This window comes from Ursus maritimus, unplaced genomic scaffold, assembly GCF_017311325.1.
Source record: "Ursus maritimus isolate PB19 unplaced genomic scaffold, ASM1731132v1 scaffold_8, whole genome shotgun sequence".
Taxonomy (NCBI): Eukaryota; Metazoa; Chordata; class Mammalia; order Carnivora; family Ursidae; genus Ursus; species Ursus maritimus.
This window is the reverse complement of record NW_024426996.1, coordinates 62,264,693-62,287,251: the sequence shown is the minus strand read 5'-3', so window position 1 is coordinate 62,287,251 and position 22,559 is coordinate 62,264,693. Positions and strand designations below refer to the sequence as shown.

General features: G+C 45.0%; 1 protein-coding gene across 4 annotated transcripts in view; it reads right to left on the bottom strand.

Moving 5' to 3' along the window:
* Nucleotides 1-22,559, bottom strand: part of SEL1L3 (SEL1L family member 3) — an 87,170-nt gene that overhangs the window by 9,418 nt on the left and 55,193 nt on the right. For 3 of the 4 annotated variants that reach the window (XM_008685863.2, XM_008685861.2, XM_008685860.2), the window contains exons 13-22: nt 21,966-22,028; nt 19,438-19,614; nt 17,193-17,320; nt 14,786-14,869; nt 7,112-7,202; nt 6,893-6,977; nt 5,621-5,730; nt 876-1,003; nt 159-261; nt 6-78 (exon numbers count right to left, since the gene is read on the bottom strand). In XM_008685863.2, the coding sequence (XP_008684085.1) occupies nt 6-78; nt 159-261; nt 876-1,003; nt 5,621-5,730; nt 6,893-6,977; nt 7,112-7,202; nt 14,786-14,869; nt 17,193-17,320; nt 19,438-19,614; nt 21,966-22,028 (1,042 nt within the window). The remainder of the gene's footprint in view (nt 1-5; nt 79-158; nt 262-875; nt 1,004-5,620; nt 5,731-6,892; nt 6,978-7,111; nt 7,203-14,785; nt 14,870-17,192; nt 17,321-19,437; nt 19,615-21,965; nt 22,029-22,559) is intronic. The other variant, XM_008685862.2, reaches the window with a different exon arrangement.

Below are 22,559 nucleotides of genomic sequence, written 5' to 3'. Positions count from 1 at the left end.
TTTACCTGAAACAGACTGGAAATACTGCACGGTCCAGGCGATCAGTACAGACAGCAGGAAGGTTCCCAGAAAGTAGATCTGCAGAATCCGAAGCATGAGTCAGATGACTGGCAAAGGGCAGGGACCGCGAGGACACGGCTGGGGGAGACAGTACCTACCAGGGCAGAGTGCAAGACGGCACCCCAGATGAGGCGCAGGTGAAGGTAAAGCCAGGCCAGGGAACAGGGGCTGAAGGACTCCTCACTGCTCTGACTCCAGCACCTGTGCACGAAAAGCCCAGGGAATCCAGAGGGATCGGCAAACCTGGGGGCATTACCCATGACCCGCATTGTCAGAGCCTCAAACCCTCCTCCCGCTTTGGGCAAATGGGGACGCTTGAGATGGAAAAGAAATGAAGCCCGTTCTAAAGGGTTTGGGGCTGCCCTGAGATCCCAGGCTCCTGTCTGGCAGAAGCCTCAGAAAAAGATCAGTCCTGTCCTTCATAAAAAGCTAATGGGGCAAGGAGGACCCCGACACGGAGCCGCCAGGACGATCCTCCTGTCCGAGCGCCTGTCCAAAGTCCGGACGTCAGAACGCTTCCCTATCTCGCAGAAAGGCACGGTCTAATCAGACACATTATTCTTTCCACTCTCCTGGGAAACCTTGGTCAGCACTTTAACTTCAGATGAAGCACATTCTGTAGAGTAAGCCTCAGACGCTAAAAAAGGAAATAGCTTGGGTCCAGTTGAGTGTCCTCGAATCGAAACAAACCTAGAGCCCTTTTTATAACAGCCGGTGTTACGTAACAAGAGAAACTCTGACTTTAACCAAGAAGCAAACACCACCCAGGTGGGTTCCCCCAGATTCCACGGCATTGAAGAAGCCTCTGAACTCACCTTTCATACAGCTCCCGGAGGATGGAGATGTTGTTGGACTGGATAGTTGGGTCAATTTCCAGGAAATCCAAAATATGATGCGGGATTATAGCACCTTCCTCAATTAGCAGAGCCAGGTTAAAAAATCCCTGGAAACAAGCCACAGACCAAACTCATCAACTCCATATAATAAACCCCAGACACACACCCTTCATCAGAATGTAAACCTTTACAACCTCTAGGTTGTTTTTTTTTTTTTTAAGTCCCTCGAGCCAGATGGTTTTGTCATCTTCATTGATGGATTGTTTCCCTAAATATATGCATCTGAGAAATTTATTTGCAGGAGGACCAGGAGGCTTTCAGGAGATGCTGTGCGCCATCTGCTCAGAAGCCAGTCACCCAGGGGAATCTGTCCTTTCCTGCTCATTCTCTCAAGACAGAACTCGCTGGAAAGCGTGCCCTTGTATCATCAACAAACCAGAACACCAAGCTGAAGGCGATGTCTATCACTTGGAGATGACGCTCTGGGACACCATCGGCTTGTCGGAAATCTGACAGAATGTTCCGGTGGGGGTGCCCCTCCTGACTGACGTGCTAATGTAGACAGTCTCTCTCATGCGCAAAGTCACATACGGGGGTTTGTCTCTGCTCTCCTAGCCCAGGGGCGGAAAGCTTCTCATGATCTTCTTGGCACAGCTCCACTCGGACACAATTCCCTATTTCTTCCTTACACACCTTGTTCTTGACCCTCAGAGGTAGGACCTGCCTTATTGGGCAGTGCAGATCCAGTTAAAAAAACCAGAGTGAAGAGCCTGAGAGTAGAGGGCAAAGTTCTTCCCGAGCGGAGCATGTGGCCCCACCGAGAAATCAACAAGAAGTGATGTGTTACTTACCATTAGGGATTTACAAGTGAAACGGCATTGTTGCCCTTCAAAGAATTCCTGGTCATGTTTTAATGACTTTATCCTCCCTTTGACCTTTCCTTTCAGTTGCCACGGACAAGGATCTCATGAAAATCACCCCCAACAGGCTGTATACACCAGGCCTCTCATGACCATCCTATGCAATAATTATGATAAAAATAACAGCAGCTAACATTTTCTGAGTGCTGTTATAATGTGAGGCATTGTTCTGTTTTATATATATCCACTTAATGCTCATAACAGCAAATTGAGATAGGTACTATTAGCCTATTTTATAGGTGAGGAAGCTGGGGCGCAGAGAGGTTAAGGAACTTGCCCAAGGTAACACAGCTGGACAGGGGCAAGAGCTGGAATTTAAATGCAAGCAGACAGGGTCCAGAGTCTCAAATCTTTACCTTCACTATGCTGCCACGTAACCTCTAAAGAGCTGGAATTTAAATGCAAGCAGACAGGGTCCAGAGTCTCAAATCTTTACCTTCATTATGCTGCCACGTAACCTCTAAAGAGATGAAAGTGTTGTATCTTTGAGATGCACACATAACACACACTTAATACGAGCAGTAAATAGACTATTTCTCCACTCTTTAAAAGGAAGGTACTCTTAAAACTTGGGATATTAGAAGAAAAGAAAAAAAAAATCACTTTATGTAATTTTTAATGTCCCTTGGAAAAATAGAAAAATTAAAAGAAATGGAAAAATAGACTAGGGGAATATTTGTATGCAATGTAACAGCTTAAGGTCCATTATCTACTGGGCAAATGTAAAGAACTAATTATGATTTAAATGGAAAAAAAAAAAAACAGTATCAGGGAACCTGGGTGGCTCAGTCGGTTAAGTGTCTGCCTTTGGCTCAGGTCATGATCCTGGGGTCCTGGGAAAGAGCCCCACATTGGGCTCCCTGCTCAGGGAGTCTGCTTGTCCCCTTCCCTCTGCTGCTCCCCCTGCTCCTGCACTCTCTTTCACTCTGCTCTTTCTCTCTATCAAATAAATAAACAAAATCTTAAAAAAAAACCAGTATCAAACCTCCAATAGATAAATAGGAAAAGAGCATGAATAGAGAATCCACATAAAATATACCATGAGTAAATGATCATAAAGTCTATGTAAAAATGGCCATTGCCACTAGTAATCAAATCAATGCAATGTAAAAAAAAAAAAAAAAAGGACATTATCAACTTATAATTATAAATGAGAATAATTAAAAGTGAAGTCATGAAAACATCCAGTGCTGACAAGATTTCATTTCCTTTCCAGCACTCAACCACTCATTGGAAAAACCCCTTCAGAAAACACATCAGCCATATGCTATTATTATGTCGCCATGAGCCCATTTGGACTGCTTCAGTAACATGAGCCCTCTCCATTCAAATGGAGATAAAAGACGGAGGTATGAACATATCCCCTAAAGCACTGGATAGCATTGCCACACAAGAGGAAAAGGCCTCTGTGTCTTCCTTAATACACTATAAATCCCAAGAAGGCAAGAATATTGTCTACCTTTTTCTCTTCTGTCCCCACCGCTAAGAAGTGTCAAAGACCTGGCAGGACCGAATAAACAGGTGCCCAGTCAATGAATCAATTAGCAAACGAGAATCAACGTCCACTAATAAGATAAAGCTGAATAAATTACAGCCATCAGCACAACCGAATGGGGGCAGTGGTTAAGAGTAATTAATAATTACGGAGACTATGCAGTAAAATGCACACATCCTGATAATATGTGAAAAGAGACGGACTTTCTAAGCGGCGGGGACGCTCTGGCTGACATTACAGAGATACAGCCTGTGGGCAGTGGCTGGAGGGGGACAGGAAGACGGCAAGGAGTGAAGGCCCCGCCATGGGGCTGTGCAGCACCTTTCAATTTTTATTTTCCTTTGAAATGATCTTTTAAGGCTTCGAGAACATTGTTTTTCCAAAAAATTAACATCAGAATTGAAGAAAAAAATAGGTCCTCTAAATTTGAGGGCCAACAGATATCATCAAAGGAAGTTTGGCTCTATACAGAGTCCTTTCAGCACCAACTCTGATTTCATTCCAGAAGACATAATAATAGGAAAGATCACGTCCATTGAGTGTACTCGGTGCTGAATGTTTAATAACATTCAATCCTCATAACCTATGAGCTAAATACTATTATTATCCCCAGTTTGCAAAAGAGAAAACACAGACTCAGTAATTCAGTGACTTGCTGGGTAGGAATAGCGATGAAGGGGTAAAGACGTGGGGATTTAACCCAAGTAAAGAAATACTCGGATGTCGTACCTCCTTAAAAAAAACAAAACAAAAACTAAGATAGGGATGAGTGTCCAGCTTTTGCTCTATAATCAGACCCCAAGAAGGTGTCAGCATGAAGCGTCTGCCTTCGGCTCAGGTCATGATCCCAGAGTCCTGGGATCAAGTCCCGCATCAGGATCCCTGCTCGGCAGCGAGCCTGCTTCTCCCTCTGCCTCTGCCCCTCTCCCTGCTTGTGCTCTCTCTCTCTGCCAAATAAATAAATAAATAAATAAAATCTTAAAAAAAAAAAAAAAAAGAAAGAAAGAAAGAAAGCATCAACCATTGCAAGTTCCATCACGAAAATGACCCTGAGGTTCTCACAGGAGATTCCGGTTAGCAAATGTCAGAGAGAGAGAAGCAGAGGGTCACCACGAACACAGCACACTAATGATCATTGCAGGCAAGATCTATTAAAGGATGCTAAAATTAGTGGACAGAAATTTGAGGAGAAACAGAATATCTGCAGAGTTGCAAACGATCTCCCCAGGATATATATAAATTAGAAAGAAAAATGTTAACTTTGCAGGGGGGAATCCCCGCAGAAGCTGCCTTAACCAAGGACTGAGCTCGGCCTCACCAGTACTCAAACGTACTGACATCACTCATGTGATACACTGAGAAGGACAGAGCATGTCTGTGCTTTCCTTGCTCAAAATGCATAACTTCATTCTATTCACGAGGAAGCAGAAGACAGAGCCAAATTGGGGCACAGTCTACCTAATACCCAACCAGTGTTTTTCCTAAGTATCAAGGTCATGAAAGACAAAGACTGAGGAACTATATTATTAATTGATGAAGACTAAAGAAATAGGACAACTAAATGTGATGTGGGAGGCTGGATGGGATCCTGGAACAGAAACAGGGCATTCGTGAAAAAATGTGTGAAATCCAAGGGCAAGCCTCAAGTGCCCCTGATGGTACTGAACCAGCACTGAGTTCCTAGTTCGGTGACGGGATTGTGGCAGGTGCATGACACATTCGGGGAAGCTGGCTGACTGGTATAGAGCAACTCTCTGTATTCTTTTTGCAACTTTTCTCTAAATTTAAAAATCCTCCGAAATAAGAAGTTTCCCCCCCAAAAAGTCACCAAGAGCAAATTCCTATCAGCGAAGTGTTGGCCCAACTCTACAAGCAAATCCCCTGTCATTTTGATCGCACTTCCAGTTTCTTCAGTTTCTACACAGTGAGTTAGTCTGATGGAATCTGGTAGAAAGACTCCTGGACCTGGAGCCGGAGGACATGGCTTTAGGATCTCGGGCTGCTTCACCTGCTACCCGATTGTGTGGCCTTGAGCAATTTATCACCTGATTGCAGTCTTGTTTTCCTCCACTATAACATGGCTATAATCATCCCCACCTTCATGGGATTGCTGTGAGAACGGGGTGGCAACCATAGCCTGTGCCCCATAAAGGCTCCCTGTTACGGTTCGTGTCCTCACAGAGCTGTGAGAACGGACGAGAGATGACTTTGTGAACTGGGAAGCAGGTAAAGACGGGAGGGCTTGGGAGGACTCCAGGCCTTGCGGCCTCACACACAGACACCACCCAGAGCTCGTTTCTGTGGCTTACCTGCGAGTCTCCATCCAGTGCTGCCTGGGCGTACATCTGCACGGACAGCTCAAGGTCTTGGGACTGGTTTTGGTGGCCGTAGTAGTAAAGGTCTCCCATTTTCAAATACGCTGCAGGACAGAAAGCACAGGCGCGTTTGTGAAGTGATTTTGTTGCAGACCGACGTTTTCAATGGTTGGCTCAGTTGCACGACTGAGTTTTTCCTACTGGGACCGAATACATAACATCATCATTTCCTTTGTGTATGGGGGGGGGAGTGGGGAGGGGGAGGAAAACCTTTTGTACCAAGCACCACCATTTCTAGGCACATTTTCTTGCTTTGCTGGGCAGCTCTCCCAAATGTGTCTGTGAAAATCCCAGTCTGCAACCTTACAGCCCAATTGGACAAGATTGTTTTGGGCACTTTATTTGACATCTAAAATTTTACTGCCTGAGTTTGATGACTGGTGGGTATTTCTTTACTCTGTTTAAGCCATGTATATATATATTTTTTCCCTCGGAAAAAGTTTTGCTTAATGGTGTATGTATCACTCAATGTCTAGTCAGAAAAACAGAATCTATGTCAAGTAGTTCAAAAGATGGATTTCAACACTGGGAACTGGTTACCAGGGTGTTAGAAGGGCTGAAACGGCAAATGGGGGAACAACCAACAATCCAGAGAACAGTAAGATGGGAAACTACTACCATCCCTAGATCTGGGACCACCGGAGACCACAGAGGGTGGCCTGCTAGGCAGGAGCTGGAACCATGGGCGTACAGCCATTGCCAGAGACCTAGCCCAAAGTAGAGAGAGATGGGGAGAAATACTTGGACTTCTCACTTCCTCCCACCCAGCAATCTCCTGCTGGCACCTCCCATTGGCTGAAACCAATCAGATGCCCAAGGACACAGGAGTCTGGGAACCGCAGTTGCAGGGGCTCAGCTCCTCCCATACAGAGCAGAGCAGAGCAGAGCAGAGTGAGACAGGGATACATCTGAAGGCCAAAAGGCAAATAACTGGCCCAGAGATCTCTCCAGAATAGCTTTCTCTTTTGAATTCTCACCAACTCTGAAGAAATGGCGGGTTCAAGCATTCAGTGGACAACGGAAGAGGAGAAGCCCATTGCTTGAGGCTGACAGCAGTTTACTCATGATCTTAATAGCAGAGATTTTTCACACTCTTTCCTAATTGTTTAGAAATATCATACTTCACACAAAGCTGTTAGATGTTCCTGTTACTAAAGATTAAAAGACTCCAATGCTTCCATTTAGCACCCATTTTTCTATACATACCAAATGAAGGAGCACCGATTTGAAAAACAGAGAAATTATAGTATCTCCAAACACAATTAACACCCAAGTATCCCTTGGCCAGGTCCTAAGGGGGTGAAGGGGGAGAAAAAGTTAATTCATTAATATATTTCAGCCAAGTGACTAATTTTGCCTTCATAAAACCCAATTCATTATCCTTAACCTTACAGCTTCCACTCCGAGAAGAATACATTTACTTACTGGCCTCTCCTCGCAGATGTGTGCTAAATTTGTCTGTGACACTTCAATTCCAGTTTCTGCTGCTAAAACATAATACAGCAAAGCTTCGTGCCTAAAAATAGATGATTAATAATAAATTTCATATAGTGGCTCTTACTAATATTCACAGAGAGCTTTATATTCAAGCATAAGAGGGCACAAAATAAGCAGTTTTTTTAAAGCCACAAAATCATGAGTTTGTTGTGTGTGTGTGTGTTTTAAAATAAATACTGTTGTTAAAAATACTGCATGCACTGATTTATTTTCTATCTTAAAGGCTGAACTCACTGATAAGGTTGGAGAGCTAGTTGATGCAACAGCTACCTCTAGTGGCCGAACAGTGAATGGCATGCTGGCTGGGTTGTCTATTAGCCTTCTGTCCTTGAATCCTTCCATCCCCGCTTAGAAGAGATAAGTGGCATTTAGAAAAAGCCCTGTGCTTTCGGGTCCTCTGTTTTGTGAAAGGCTTCATGGGGCTTAGAATTCTGAACAAGCTTAATTAAAGCTGAGCTTTTGTGATGCATTTGAAGTTTGGCAGAGGGGAGGGAGTTTACAAGGGGCTTGATTCCAATGGCCAAAAACACACAGAAGAAAAATAAATGTTCGACACCACTAGTAATTGCATGATGGCAAAACAATGATGGTTCACTGTTCATCTGCTGAAAGACTGGCCCACGATTCATAAGACAGAGTAGCAGCAAGGGTTTGGGGGAATGGATGTATTCCTACGGCCAGGGCTCGTGGGAGGGCAGGTGAATCCAACCCTTAAATGTGGGAAGTCTTAAGAATGCACATTCCATTTGGCCAACAGTCGTCCCTTGTGAAGGTTTATTCTAAAGCAGCAGAAACATGTGCAAAGGTTCTGTGGCAACAGAGTTCACAGCAGAGCCGTTTATGTGAACAAAGAACACTGGAAGCAACTTAAGTATCTGAAAATCAGTGAGTAGTTAAATTACCCCACGGGGCAGCCACTTTCAGATAAGGCCATTAAAAATGATGCTAGATGTGTGCTAAATGTAGAGGAGAATTCAAAAACGTAGAAAGATGTTTACGCAAAATTTTCCACTCAGTTAAAAAAGAAAAGAGCAGGATGAGAAACAGAGCAATTCCGTTTTTGTAAAACAAATAAAACCGAGTGTACACTTCACAAGCTCGTGCGGGTGCCTATAGGCAGGGAGAGAAATAGAACCTAAAAATTAGCTATCAAAATGCTTACAGTACTTTTCTCTAGGTGATAAGAAGCAAGTCATTTTATTTTCTTCTTTTTACTTCTATGATTTCCTCCATTTTCTTTGTGTTCCCCAGGTAATGCATGAAATTTTATTTTGGCCAGATATCGTCGTTCCTAAAGCTTATTTTGCATTCTCAGGAGTGGACATTAAGAACTCTTTGCTAATTGCAGCTCCACCCCAAAACTGGCTTCTGGTGGGGCTGGGGAAATAAGGAAAGCAGATTCTGAAATCATTTTTTCTGCTCTGTTAAAGCAGCTTCTGGTGGCCTATCCCTTGGGGACAGAGAGAGGTGACTGGGGGTCAAATTAGGACAGTGAGATCTTCAATCGGACACAGTGTAGGTCATGGGCCATGTAGCTGCTGAGTGAGCTGATTCTCAGCTTCCCAGACACCCAAGGCAGCGGACCAATTAGCCATGACTCATGCTAAAGAGAGACGAGGCTGGCTGGGCAGTTGTCCCCTGCACCGCAAGTCAGATAACAAGCCCACAAAGGCAGCCGTAAGAACAACACAAAAGCTGCCTGGGCGTATTTTTACACAGCTGGCAAAAATCATGTTTTGTGACAAGAATCTTCAGAACAGACCCCAGATGGGGGGCGTGCAAAGGAGGCCTGGCAGAAGGTCCCCATCATTCTGCGACAGGGACCCATTTCTAAGGTCTTACAATCTGGCGTTTCTTTGGAGGCACTTGGATTGGAACCAGTGCCTGTCTCCCCCAGGGATGGATGCGGGAAGGAGCTGGTGTAGACTTGCCAGCTCAAGGTCACATGTCAGGCCAGGTCCCTCTGCTGCCATTACTGGATGGGACGTGGCTCCCATTATTCAAATGTAACCAAAATGACGTTTTCTTTGACAGCAGTCGGGCAGACTGTTAGAACGTGAGAGGGAGGCAGGAGGCTGACGCTTCCCGGAAGAACTGAGTCACTAGGATAAACTTTACAAAGACAAGATCTTGTCTCTAAAGTTCCTTTGGTGGTGGGGAGGGGAGGGAGGGACGAGTTTTATAGGAAGACTTCCACTGTCCAATTATTGTAGAAGCCAAGAGGAAATTTCATAGAATTCCCAAGCATTTCCTTTGAGGAAGCACTGAAATCCATCAAAAAGAGATGTCTATGACACATCGATGTCAACAGAATCACTGAAGGGAAATCCACCTCTGTCTTCCGTCCCGCAGAAGCAATCCTCCGAAGCCATGTGCTCCCATACCACCACCATCCGCAGGGAAAGGTTAGAACTCTCAAGGCCAGATTTTCTCAGCTTCTTAAGACTTCTGAGAAGTGACACTTCTGCAGAAATCCTACCCATATTTAGCCTCCCAGTGCTTTGTTCTTATTTAATCGTGTTTCAACACAGAGTGCCCAGAAGTATTAATCACAGATATTTCTATATTTATACTCGTGGAACAAACATGTATGCAGCACTTAACTGTGGGCAGGAAGCCCAAAGACAAGCCACAAAGCTATACTGTCCTTTCCCCGAATTTCCTCAAGGCTCAGGAAGCTTACCAGAGCTGTAAGCTTCATTTCCCAATGCACTCAAGTGAAGTTGTCCCCTGGACAGTCATTCTAACAGGGATGAGGGTGGCAGGGGACGTGGAGAGGAGGGGATTTGTGGTAAAGAACGCATTCAGGGGCATATTTGCTATCCTTCCACTTCCGACTCAGCACATACACTTAAGAGAATTTTATGATGATACATCTTAATAATCAATCCTTTGGCTGCTTACTGTGAATTGTGAATTTGAGTACCTCTGAGAAGCTTCCCAAACAATTATATGATTTTCTTTGTGCTCTTCTCTGCCAATGCCCGAAGCAGCTCAAAATGAAAGGATTAAAAAAAAAATCTGGGGATCTCCATGGAACTCGGGACCCCTGGTCTCTTGCAGAAAGGTGAATCTCTTTGAACTGGAACTTGGCACGCCTACTTGCCTTGCCTCAAGCCCCATAATCTGGCTAGTCTCCTGGGTTCAATACTTGGGGCATATTTAAGACAAAGGACAATAAAACACATAGCTCACAGATCAAACACACAGAGGGGGAAGGCAGAGAGAAATGAAACATGACAGCCAGCCTCTCCTTCGCTGACTTCTTCTGGTGTCCGAGGACAGCCTGAGGCATGACAACATTATCTCCCGTATTGTGCCTACACAGCAAAAAGCCCTTTTCCCCATCATGCTCCTCTCTTAAACTATCCCGTATAAATCTTAGAACAACACAGAAAAACACAAGCTCATCAAACTGACACATGTAATTTGAAAATAACGTCCAGAATAAATTCACTCACAGAAAATGAAAAAGGGGGATGGACTTGCGACACTGATGGGTGATTTAGTTCTATTAAAGCAAAATAGATGGAACCAAAAAAGCCACGTTGTGGTGTGGGGAGGCCAACATTCCCATAGTTGCTGTTTAACCCCAGGGCGGGTTTCAGGACTTGGTGAGCGGGAGGAAATAGAAGCACTTTGCCTCAAATATATTTTGATGAAGATTTTCCCATTATAATGGATACTAGATGTCTCTTCCTGTTGATAGAAAAAGAGGCTTCGGATCCAGATGGAAACTTAATAATACTTCGCATCAGCACCAAGATTGGCAAGGATGTGGAGAAACAAAAATGTATACATGGTTGACAGGCGAGTAAGTTGGTAAAATCTTTTGGGAAAACAGTTGGCATTATCTTATAAAGGTGAATGCTATCTTATAAAGTGCCTGCTCTGTGACCCCACTCCTAAGTTTGTATTCTAGAGAAACTTCCTATGAATGCCACGGTATGCATAAAAAATGTTCGTGGTCACATTGTTCTGAAAAACAACCACAAAAAAGGGCTCAAATGTGTGTTAAAATAAAACTTGGTAAGTGAAGTGAGGTGTACGACAGCAATACAAATGAATGAGTCGCAGATACATGCATCAGGGATATGAATCTCAGAAACATAATGTTGTGTTAAAAACAAAAAAAAAGCCAGGGGCACCTGGGTGGCTCAGTCAGTGAAGCACCTGCCTTCGGTTCAGGTCATGATCCCAGGGTCCTGGGATCGAGCCCCATGTCGGGCTCCTTGCTCAGCAGGGAGCCCGCTTCTCCCTCTTCCTCTGCCTGCCACTCCCCTGCTTATACTCTCTCTCTCTCTGTATTAAGTAAATAAATAAAATCTTCAAAAAAAAAGGCAGTTGAACTATATATAATATGGTTCCACTAATACAAAGTTCAGACACAAGCCAAATAAATCTGCTTAAGAATCTATCCACGTATAACAAGACTATAAAGAAAGCAAGGGGAGATCAACAGCGGGCTCAGGGTGATGGTTACTTCCGGGGACTGCGGGTGGGGGTGGGTTTAATCTGGGAGGGAAATGCAGGGGGCTTCAACTGTTCATTTTCTTACCTAGGGTTACACATGTCCATTTTATCATTACACTTGAGAACCTATATATAGCACACATCACTTCATACGTATCAACTATTGTATGACAGAAGAAGGGAGAAACAACTCAACTGGCTTATGCCACATCGCCAGGTCAACGCTCAGCTCCTTTCACCTGGATTCTGACCCAGCACGCCCCTTCAGACTCCCCTTCTCTTTACCATCAAACACAGTTGTCTGGTTAGACATCTCAGAACCCAGCTCTGTCACGTCACTACCCTCTCCCCAAACTATCAATAGCTCCCCACTGCCTCATAAGTAAAAAGTGTATGACCTGCCATTCAAAGTTCCATAGAGCAGCACCTCTTTAGTCTTGTTATCTGTCACTCCCTTTTACAAATCTTACCTGAAGGCAAATTCGTGGCTTAAAATTTCCTAGACTCATCCAGAATTTTCCTATCTCTTTGCTTTCATTCCTGCTATTCCCTTCACCAGAAATGCTGTTCCCTGCACGGCCAAGTGGAAATCCCACCCACCCCTCAGGGTCATATCATCTGCTGACCTCATCATGAATGCCGACCTAAGTCCCACAAACCAGACAGCATCTTTTCCTTCTCCGAATCCCTCAGGCTCTTTATATACTGCTCATGAGCCTGGAGTTGTGGTTGTTCGATTTGCCTTAGATCATGCATGCATTTGTTTTTGAGCACTTCCCAGCTACCACTAGGTGCTGGGCGCTGGGGTACAAATCACAGGGCCATCAACGAGGGCAATCATGATCTTAAAAGGAGTAAGGAGTTAGGGAGGACTTCTGGGCAGAGGAAACAGCAAGTCCAAAGATCCAGAGGTCAGACAGAACACGGGCCACGTGAGAAACTGCAGATAACTTCTCATAAGGAAGAAATGAGGCGGAGTGTCTGGGTGGCTCAGGCGGTTAAGCAGTTAAGGGTCTGCCTATGGCTTGGGTCATGATCCCAGGATCCTGGGATCAAGCCCCACGATGGGCTCTCTGCTCAGCAGGGACTCTACTTCTTCCTCTGCCTGCTGCTCCCCCTGCTTGTGTGCTTTCTCTCTCTCAAATGAATAAAATCTTAAAAAAAAAAAAGAAAGAAAGAAAAAAAGAAAGAAAGAAAGGAGGCAGCAAACTTGCCCGAGCCCTGCCCGTGGCATCCCCTGCAGCTTATGGCAAATCAGCCTGCATTGAAGTATACTCAGGAAAGTCGGCTGACCTGGACCCGAACTCACGAACAGTGTACAACACACTTAATTTCCCCCTTCCCGCTCCAAAAAAAAAAAAAAAAAAAATCAATCTCCTGTTGTGGCTGAATATTGTAAGAAGGACAATAGGTCACAAAAATCTTAATTCATCTCGAGCTTCATATCGAATTTTAAAATGTGCTACCTGACATCCTTTGTGATGATAAATTCAAAAGCAGGCAAGAAATGTAAGCTATTTTTTTTTTAAGATTTTATTTATTTATTTGACAGAGATAGCCAGCTAGAGAGGGAACACAAGCAGGGGGAGTGGGAGAGGAAGAAGCAGGCTTCCCATGGAGGAGCCTGACGCAGGGCTCGATCCCAGGACTCCGGGATCACGCCCTGAGCCGAAGGCAGACGCTTAACGACTGCGCCACCCAGGCGCCCCAAGAAATGTAAGGTATTAATAGACACTCTCTTTATGGGAAAAATAGTGTCAAGTATCTTGGGGTGTGTGTATGTGTGTGTGTGTGTGTCAGTGTGGGGGTGTTTACAGATGTGCTCTCTCTTTGGGAAAACCCATATACGCACTTCGGTATTTGAATGCTCTTTTTCCCCTAAGAAGCTTGTGGGGAGCAAAGGGTGGGAAGCTTGGAGGATGAGAAGTAGAGAATAAATTAAATTCAAATTTGGGAGTTTTATAAACTGAAGCTCACTTGGGTGAAAAGATAAAACACCAGATAAATTATAAGGTGTAGCAAGTGGAAAATAATAATTTCATTAAAATTTTTTCCCAATTGTGCTAAGTGAGGCGACAGATAATAAACTTTCACAGGATAATAATAACAAACATTCCTTTTGGTGCTGTTTTCACTGGGTTCACTTCCCTGCCTTAAGATTTTCATTCACTGACATGCTATCCGCTGATTATGTGGGCACCCATGAACTCAAGGAGAAAACAGTATTCTTTTGGACTTACATTTTAATTTTTAATTAAGGTTCAGATCAGAGAATGATCTACGATAGGTCTGGTCTAATGTCTTTGAGGCAGTGGACCAATGGGATATGTGCTGATTTGCATACCCTTTTTAGTTATTACTGAAATACCCAGATCATTTGGGCAATAAACCAGTCAAGAAAATATGGCCCACTGGAAAAGTAAGACAGAGTGGCAGGACTGGCAGAAGAAAAAAAAAAAGATGGAATCGGGTGGAGTTTGCAGTTTGGAAAGGTGTGCCCTTGTTTGTAAAATCAAGGCACAGCAAACGCGGAGCATTTGCAAGTTCTCAGTGCAGCGCCTCATCCCATAGGGTACAAGACGAGATTTGTTAACTCCATTAGAAGAAAGATAAAATGGGGAATCTGTTTGGCTGTGACGTTGGAGGTCTGGTGAGTGAGTTCCAGTAATCCCAGGCTCTTGGCCAAGGAAGATGTAGTTACACATCAGTGGAAGGATGTAGCCTGAGCCTTAAACACACTGCTCTCTCTGCTTCCCACGAACTTTCTGTGCTCTGCCAGGGAGAGGTAGAGGTTTCAGCTACGATCCCCTGTGCTGTCTCACTCTAAAACCAAGAGGAACAAGCTTGAAGGGAAGAGAAGTCAACACATTCATGTGTCTCTCAGCTTGATGAATGTGGACGCTTCCCCTAGAGAACTAATTTTTGTGTATAATTAAACATGGAAATGCTATGTTTTCCAATCAACAGCCAATCAGTCTGTGATACTCTGAATATCATTACTGGTAGGCTGTGATTTCCCTGCAAATTGCTTTTTTGGTTGTATTTTAAGACTCCATCTCATAAGACTACACTGACAAATTGAAAGGCGAGGGCTAAATAAGTTCATTCTAACGTGGGTCCCCACCTTACCATGAGCCCTCCAGGTAGGCATTGAGGCCTTTGCGAATGACGTGGCCCAAGTAGCCATTTTTCTCAGCTACGTGCTTTGCCCATCTGAAAAGAAAAGGAATGAGAAAATATCCAAACTGCGGCAAATTAAATAATTGCTCTTTTCTTCACATGATCTCAATAAATCCCACTTGGGGATTATTTTGCTTGTTAGAATTTTTACACAGCAACAAACCAGAACTGAATCTTAAGAAGGTAAAGAAAGATACATTTTGAGAACTTTGCATTCAGTGCCTTTTCTTATGAATGCTTAGGGGTTACCAAGTATGGAAACAAAGGCATGAAAGTTACCTAATGAAAAATACCCACCGATATGAAAAACGATAATCTTCACCAAGAGTTCTAGTACTCTCCCCATTAAACCATGTTTACTGATTTATTATAAGGTTCCCCCGCCCTTTTTTTTCTGTTCTTTAATTTATCCTAGAGAATTTTTACTGATAATGAACTGGTCTGTTGTAATCTTTAGATTTACAACCACTAGAAGAATTTTACAAGGACACATAACTAGCAAGCTAATGGAAGGGGGAAATAAAATTAAAAAAAAAATACTTGATTAATATAAAGGAAAGGTAAGAAAAGGGAAAACAAGCACAAAGAACAGATGGGACAAATCAGGAAACATTAGTAAAATAGCAGAGTTAAAACAAAATATACCTGTAAGTTGCATTAAATGTAAATGGTCTAAAAATATCAATTAAAAACTAAACTTGTCAGACTAAATAGAAAGTACACAAAAACCCAATTATATGTTGCTTAGAAGAGACACACATTAAAATGAAAAGAAGAAAAGATTAAAAAAGTAAAGGCTGGAAAAAGATACAACTCTAACAAACAAAAAAAGCAGGTGTAGCAAAATTGACCGTATGCTGGTTACAAAGTAAGCCTCAACGAATTCCAAAGGACTGAAATCCTTCAGAATGCATTCTGATTACAGTGGAATTAAGCTAGAAATCAATAACAAAAGAAAAATTTATGAAACATATACATGTTCACACCAAACATCCTAACTAATAATGATAAAAAGCTTCAAGTCTGTCTTGGTCAAATTTTATCACTGAGTTCAAGTCCGGTTGGATTTGCTCTCAAATGTCTTATGAAACAAAACCTTTTGAAAAGCCAGACTACTGGTATGAGGGTGGTCTAAAGCAGAGGTCTGCAAAGTTCTGGGGTTTTTTTCTGTAAAAGGCAAGAGAGTAAATACTTTAAGCCTCGTGGGTCACACATAGTCTCTACTTGTATTCATCTTAGTGTGTGTGCTTGTCTTACAACCATTTAAAAACGTAAAAAGCCTTCTTGGCTCTTGGGGCCACACAAAACAGAGGGTGGGCCACATGTTATTTACGGGCCTTAGTTTGCCAACCTCTGTGCAACATTTTCAGATATGCATGACCTCAAAAACACACCCCCTGTTCACCACTCTTTAGGAAGCTACTGTAGTGTGCGCTCTAGGAAAGCATAGGAGTAAACCAAGAAAGAGGAAGAAATAGGGTCCAGCAAGGAGAACCCAAAAAGACAGAGATGAAGGGAAAGGAAACCCCCAAGTGATGACAAAGTTAATTTCAGGAGGGCAGCTCTGTCCTGAGCAAAGACTCCAGGAGAGATGTCACCGAGATTGTTAATCGTATAGCTGGTGGGTCTGGACATACTGAGGAGAGATTTAGACAACTGTGGGAGAATTTGAAGATTTAAGCACATGAAAAAATAATAAGTATGCAGAAAGCTAAGCAACTAAAGAACTATGAAATGTAATTATTACTCCACAGAACACAAAAAACTGTGTAAGAAAGAAAAAGTAGTCATAGCCTATTACACGGCTCAGCTGTGCCTAGCACTCACATGGTCCTAGTAATGGACACCCTGATACTCATCCAGCCAAAATAATGATATTGGGAAATATTGGGAAAATGGGACAAGGCGGGAAATGTGGATGTGTGGGATAGCGGGTGGTGGCAGAATGAGAGGGAACCGTATCTTCGTCTTTCACAGTGGGACATCATTAGACAAAGCCTGTAATGGAAATTACAAGAAATAGTAGTATGAGCATGTGACTGAAAGAGAGAGGCAAATAGTAAAGAAATAATGAAAAGACTGAAAATGACCTATTCTTGAGAGCAGGAAGAAGTCTGGGTGGGGTAGGCGATTTTCTGTTTTTTTCCATGTCAAATTATTATTTTTTTGTTTCAATTAAAATTTACTTATTTTCGCCTTGTCGAATTATGTGGCTCTTGAAACTCTGTGCATGTATAACTTAAAAATAAAGGTTACATTCAAAATTGCAAAAACAAAGAACGAGAACTCCATTTTCAGGCACCGCGAATAAAGTACGTGGCTTTCCCTTTGTACACACTAGCTGACAGATTCTTACACAACAGCCTTCTCCGGGTCTCTAGGGAACGTCTCCAGGTTTCCTGTGATATAGTAGAGAGAACACCACAAGGTTCCTTCGATGTGTCCTCCCTGCGCAGCCTTATGGAAATATTCACCGGCTAACGTCTGCAGAGAGATAAACAGAGTCAGCTCAGGGGTGAGGAGTCCTCCCGGCCCGGCTGGTTTCACCGGAGCCAACACGGTGAGACACGCAACCCCTAATATTTTCACCAGCTTATCACTTCTGGTATCTTTAGGAAAACCAAGCCAAGCTTCAGGAAGACAGCCAATCACAGAAGCCAGCCTCTGGATGTGATAACCTTAACAGTAAGCTATTCTGGTAAGTTTCCCCGATAAATAAATAAGACAACACAGAGCTACGAATCCCATAACCTCTGTAAGCGAAACAGAAGAATGTATCAGAAGTCACACTGGGTGAAAATTCAGGTATTGGCTTTCCTAACCTTGCTTAATACCTTTCTTCAAACTCATGCGCCAAAACTGCATTTCCCGTAGGAAGGTGAGAATTAGAACATGACAATAAAAAATCCACACCGGCATCCACGTGGGTGGGTGACCAGACATTAGCCATGCATAAAAATATGCAGGCTCTGATGCAGTCAGAGAGAGGAAGAGGGGAAAAATAAGACAAACATTTGGAAGGGTGACTGTTCTGCGGGTTCCTATTATCTTTCGGAGGCAGTTAGCTGCCCTTCTGAAGCCAGGGCTTTGGAGTCAGACGGGCTGGGGTCTAAATCCCAGCTCTGCTTCTTCCCAGCTGTGTGACCTTGGACATGGTAGTTCATCTCTCCAACTGCGAGATTTCTTCAACTGAAAAATGTGGCTTCTGACAGTGCCTAGCACGAACGGCTGTGTCAAGGATTCAATGAGGTGTATTCTCAAGGCTGAGCACGGTGCTTCACAAAAATTATCTCCCAGTTCCCTACCCCCAGAAACCCGCCACTGCCTCAGTCTGGCCCAACCCTCCAATTGCGCCCTTCCACTCTCCTACCTTGAGAAATGCCAAACACTTTGGAGTCACCCTGTCTCCTCTCCCCTGTCACACCTTACATCCAATCCATTAGCAAGCCCTGTCACCTTGACCTTCAAAGTACATGCATAATCCTGCCACATTTCTGGCCCCCTCCTGGGGTGGCCCATCCTTTCTCACTGGGGTTCAATACATTAACCCCCTGCTCCCCTCTTGTCTTCTTCATCCTAGTCTCTGCTAGGATCCAGGGCGAGGCTTTTAAAACACAGCACATCTCTGCCTTGTCCAAAGCTGCCCAGTGGTTTCCCATCTTCCTCAGAGCCACTGAGACCTCATAATGACCCGCCAGCCCGACCTTCTCTCCCATCTACGCCCCTCCCCCACTTCCTGCTCCCACCGCTCCACCTTCCCTGTTGTTCCCGGGGCATGCCAAGCCTGCTTTCCTCTAGGGCTTCTGCCCCGGCTGTTCCTTCTTTCTGGAATATTCTTCTCCCAGATATATGTAGGGCTCCTGCATTCCCAGTGCCTGGAAGAGTGCCTGGAAGAGTGCCTGGCATAGGGTGGGCATTCAGTGAAATTCGTGGGCTATAATGGTGCAGAAATTATAATTACCATCATCGATAGTATTATTAATAATGAGGGGCTTCCATTTTGCGCAGGGATCCTGGTCCTGCCTCCAGAAGCATATGACTCTGAGTAAGTTACATAAACTCTGAGAGCCTTGATTGTTCATTCTATAAAATGGATATAATCATAGCAGCTATTCCAGAAGATAGAATGACATGGGATGCATGTCAAGTATTTCTGAGTGTCTGTCACAGAGGAAGTGCTTAGCAAACACTGAAGATTGTCACTGCTGTTTTCACTATTATTAAATCTGGTCTCGTATCAGGCAACCCATCTGGACCCAGCTCTCTTTGTACTGCCTCTCGCTCATTCTCATTTCATATCATCTTCCCCTTCCTCCCTAGTTCAGGCCTCCCTCCTCCATGAAGCCTTCCTGACTGCTTTGGGTCTTCACAGTTTCCCCTGTCGAGCACTGTTTGGGTCATAGCAATTGGCAGACACTTGACACTTGGCTAGATGCCATCCTTCACCGTTTGCTATCTTATCTTCCTAACTGGATCCTTGAGTTGCCTGAGGACAGGGTCTGTGTCTTGGGTGGCGTCTGCACCACCCACGGAGCCTCACGCAGGCCCGGCACATGGCAGACGAGCCAGTGACCAGCTGCACAGCTCGTCTCAAAACTTACTTGATTCCTTTCAGGGATTCCCGGGAAAATGCCATCCAAATACAGGACTCCGAGATTGTACGATGCATCCGGATTCCCCATTTCTTCTGCTTTTAACCAATACTTTGCTGCTTTGGCATAATTTTTCTTGAATTTGTGGTAATACCATCCCAAGCCATTGACTGCCTGATGCAATCCCTGGATTTTAGAACAACAACAACACAAAAATTACTTTTTCTTTTTTTTTTTAATGAAACCTAAAGAGAATCGATTGTTGGGAAAGCACTCTGCCAGGGTCTGAGCAAAACCTTTCCCGTCTCTTTCTGGGGGCAGATGGCATTAAAGAGAAGCTAAGTGTTAGAAAGCACGAGCCTGTCTCAGAGCCCTCCCCTGGGTGGATTCCATCCGGCTGCTACTGGGATCCCTGCCTTCCAGCTCCGCAGCGATGCCGCCCCCAAATCATCGCTCAGCTCCCGAGGGCTCTTCCGCGATGCCCTTGTCTACAAAGGCCTCTTACTGCCTCGCAGTATCCACAGTGACCTTGCAACTCAGGAGCGCTCCCCTGCGAGAAGACGCCGGACATCCCCCTGGCTGGGCCAGTTTCTAGGTGACCCGCCTGCCCATCTGTTGATTTCTCTGCCGTGAACACCAACAAATCCTCTGAGGGAAGCAGCTGCAAAAGCCTACTTGCAAAGCACAGGTGCTCTGAGGCTACTGAGAGCCCCAGTCCTGGAAAGCCACCCTTAGCCACCCTTTGAATGCTGGTGCTACACAAAACGGAATGCAAATCCTGCACCTTGAGGATGGAGAGTAGGGCTCAGATCTGCAGGCCCTGAGGTAGCTGACTCCCAAGCCAGTCGACATCGGGAAGGGCGTCGGTGCTGTGGATTTAGTCGTAGGGGCCTTCCTCCTGAGCCGCACGCTGCACCAGGGGCAAGGCGGTCTCCTGGCCAGTCTGGCAGCATGACTTTCCATCACGTACCAGACCAGGCCACACTATAGAGTGGCAAGAACCAGCTTTGGAACAAGCCTATGGAATGTACCCACATCACAGTGACATTTGCTACAAAGCCAGAGGCCATGGGCTTATTCACATGCACCTGTCATCCCTCAAAACATCTGCGGAACTCCGTTAGGAACCGCACTTGGAGCCCCACAGGGCATCCCGTCTCCTCGCTTACAATTCACACTCTGCTCTGGACACGTACAGCTCAATCACCAGATTTGCTCCCATGTGACTTTTCGGTGATTCCAAAAAACAAACGGTGTGGGACCTTCACCACTGTGCCTGACAAAGAGTCGGGGCCTCAAAATGCCTTGCCGAGTGAATGAGGGAGAATCGCGTAACACTTGTCGGGATGTGAGGACGCCAGGCCATAACACGGCATTTCCCCATCCTCCCCTAAGCTCTGCTAAGAATCCCTTCAAAACAAAGCCCATTAGACATCAGCTCACCACTAGGACGGCTAAAGAGACGGAAATTTCACACCCGCCGGGGCAAGCCCATCACTGCCCTATCTCAGGACGCTTTGGACCGAATGCCCTCAACAACCAGCACCATTAAACTGTCTCTACTTCTGCCCTTTAATGTGCGAGGGGGGCAGGAGCTGGTGTGCACTTCAGTGGGCGATCTTCTCTTGGGTCACGTGACCTCTTGACCGCACCAAGATGGAGGGAAAGCCTCTTGGCTCTCTTATTCCATGTCCCAACCTCCTGTTCTACACACAGAAAAAGAGACTCTGAACTTCTCAGGAGAGAATGAGGGGGAAGAAAAATCAGCAGGGGGACTTGAGGAGTCTTTGTTGATAAGGGGCAAATATGAGCAGTCTTGGGGAGGGAGGGTCTTTCAAGGGCCAGAAGGACTTTAAAGGACTCTCAAGGTTGTCGAATTACAGTGGTTTGTACGAATTTATTTGCAAACCTGCATGCATGCACCGGTGAGCGTGCGGGTTTGTGTGGGTGTGCGTGTGGGGTCCGTGTGTGCGTCCCCCTCGCAAGCGATAGTTAACCTCCATTCTGTACTGCTTGAGTGAAACCAGCTGACTTGACAACAACATGGTAGAGTCAACAGTGACAAGAACAAAGCAATGTGTAAACCTGGCAGTCAATTTAATCAACATCCCCATTATTGAAGCGCGGGCAGCACACGGGCGTTGGACACGACAGGGTTAACCTTCAAAGGAATTAGGCTTTTGGTTTTCCTGATTCAATGGCATTTCTACATCCCCATTCAATTCCAAGGAGCCCCGCTCCCCCCGCTTGTTATCAGGGCAGCCCCTGATGATAATTTTAGCCTTCAAACAAAATCTGCCGGAATTCTATTGACTGGAAGGTGAATTCAGCTTTTGAATTCCGCCGTCCCCATTGTGGCGGGTTTCTGTACATGTTGTAGCTCCAAAATGACTAATCACCACTGTGCCGGCGACCCTCCCTCCCCACTCGGCTTTCTATGGGCCGGGCCAAAGGCTGGCCATTTACTCTGTAGACTTGTGAGCGCGTGGGTGTGGATGGTGCAAATGTTTCCCTCTGACAATATGCAAAACTGTTACCTTGGAAGCCGCTTTCTTCATCAGCTCTAAGGCAAGCCGTCTGTTCTTTTTTACTCCTTGACCCTAAACAATGATAAACAGCAATGAATATGAAGAAAAGAAATCCAGAGCGCTCTCGAAAACATTACGTAGGTGTATCCGTGCTCCACATAAAATACTTAAAAAAAGAAAACCCAAGCCTTCTTAATTAAACGCCTCATTGTAAAGATTTCTATACGCAGAGCTGCTCAACCACCATCATCATCATCACTGTAATTTTGCTTGCATGTGTGGGGCAAGATAGCAGACCTCACCTTGCCAGCTTGGCAGCCATACAACCCCCCCCCATCACCATCGAGCGTGTCGCATTCCTGTCAATGCACAGGAACTATTGGGAGAAGCCCTGAAGAACAATTCAGTGAGTCTGGCCATCCTGGGTGCGTCTCTCTGCCGGTGGCCCCGTCTACAAGCCTGAGAGAGCACTTGATCTGCGATGGACAGTCCAAAGTTATTAGGCTGTCCTTTGACGCCTTCCTGGGTCCTCTCGGGAGTCCCCAGGGTGGACCAGCTCAAGAGCCCGCTGTGCAGGAGACAGGACCCCTTGGCATCCGTCGC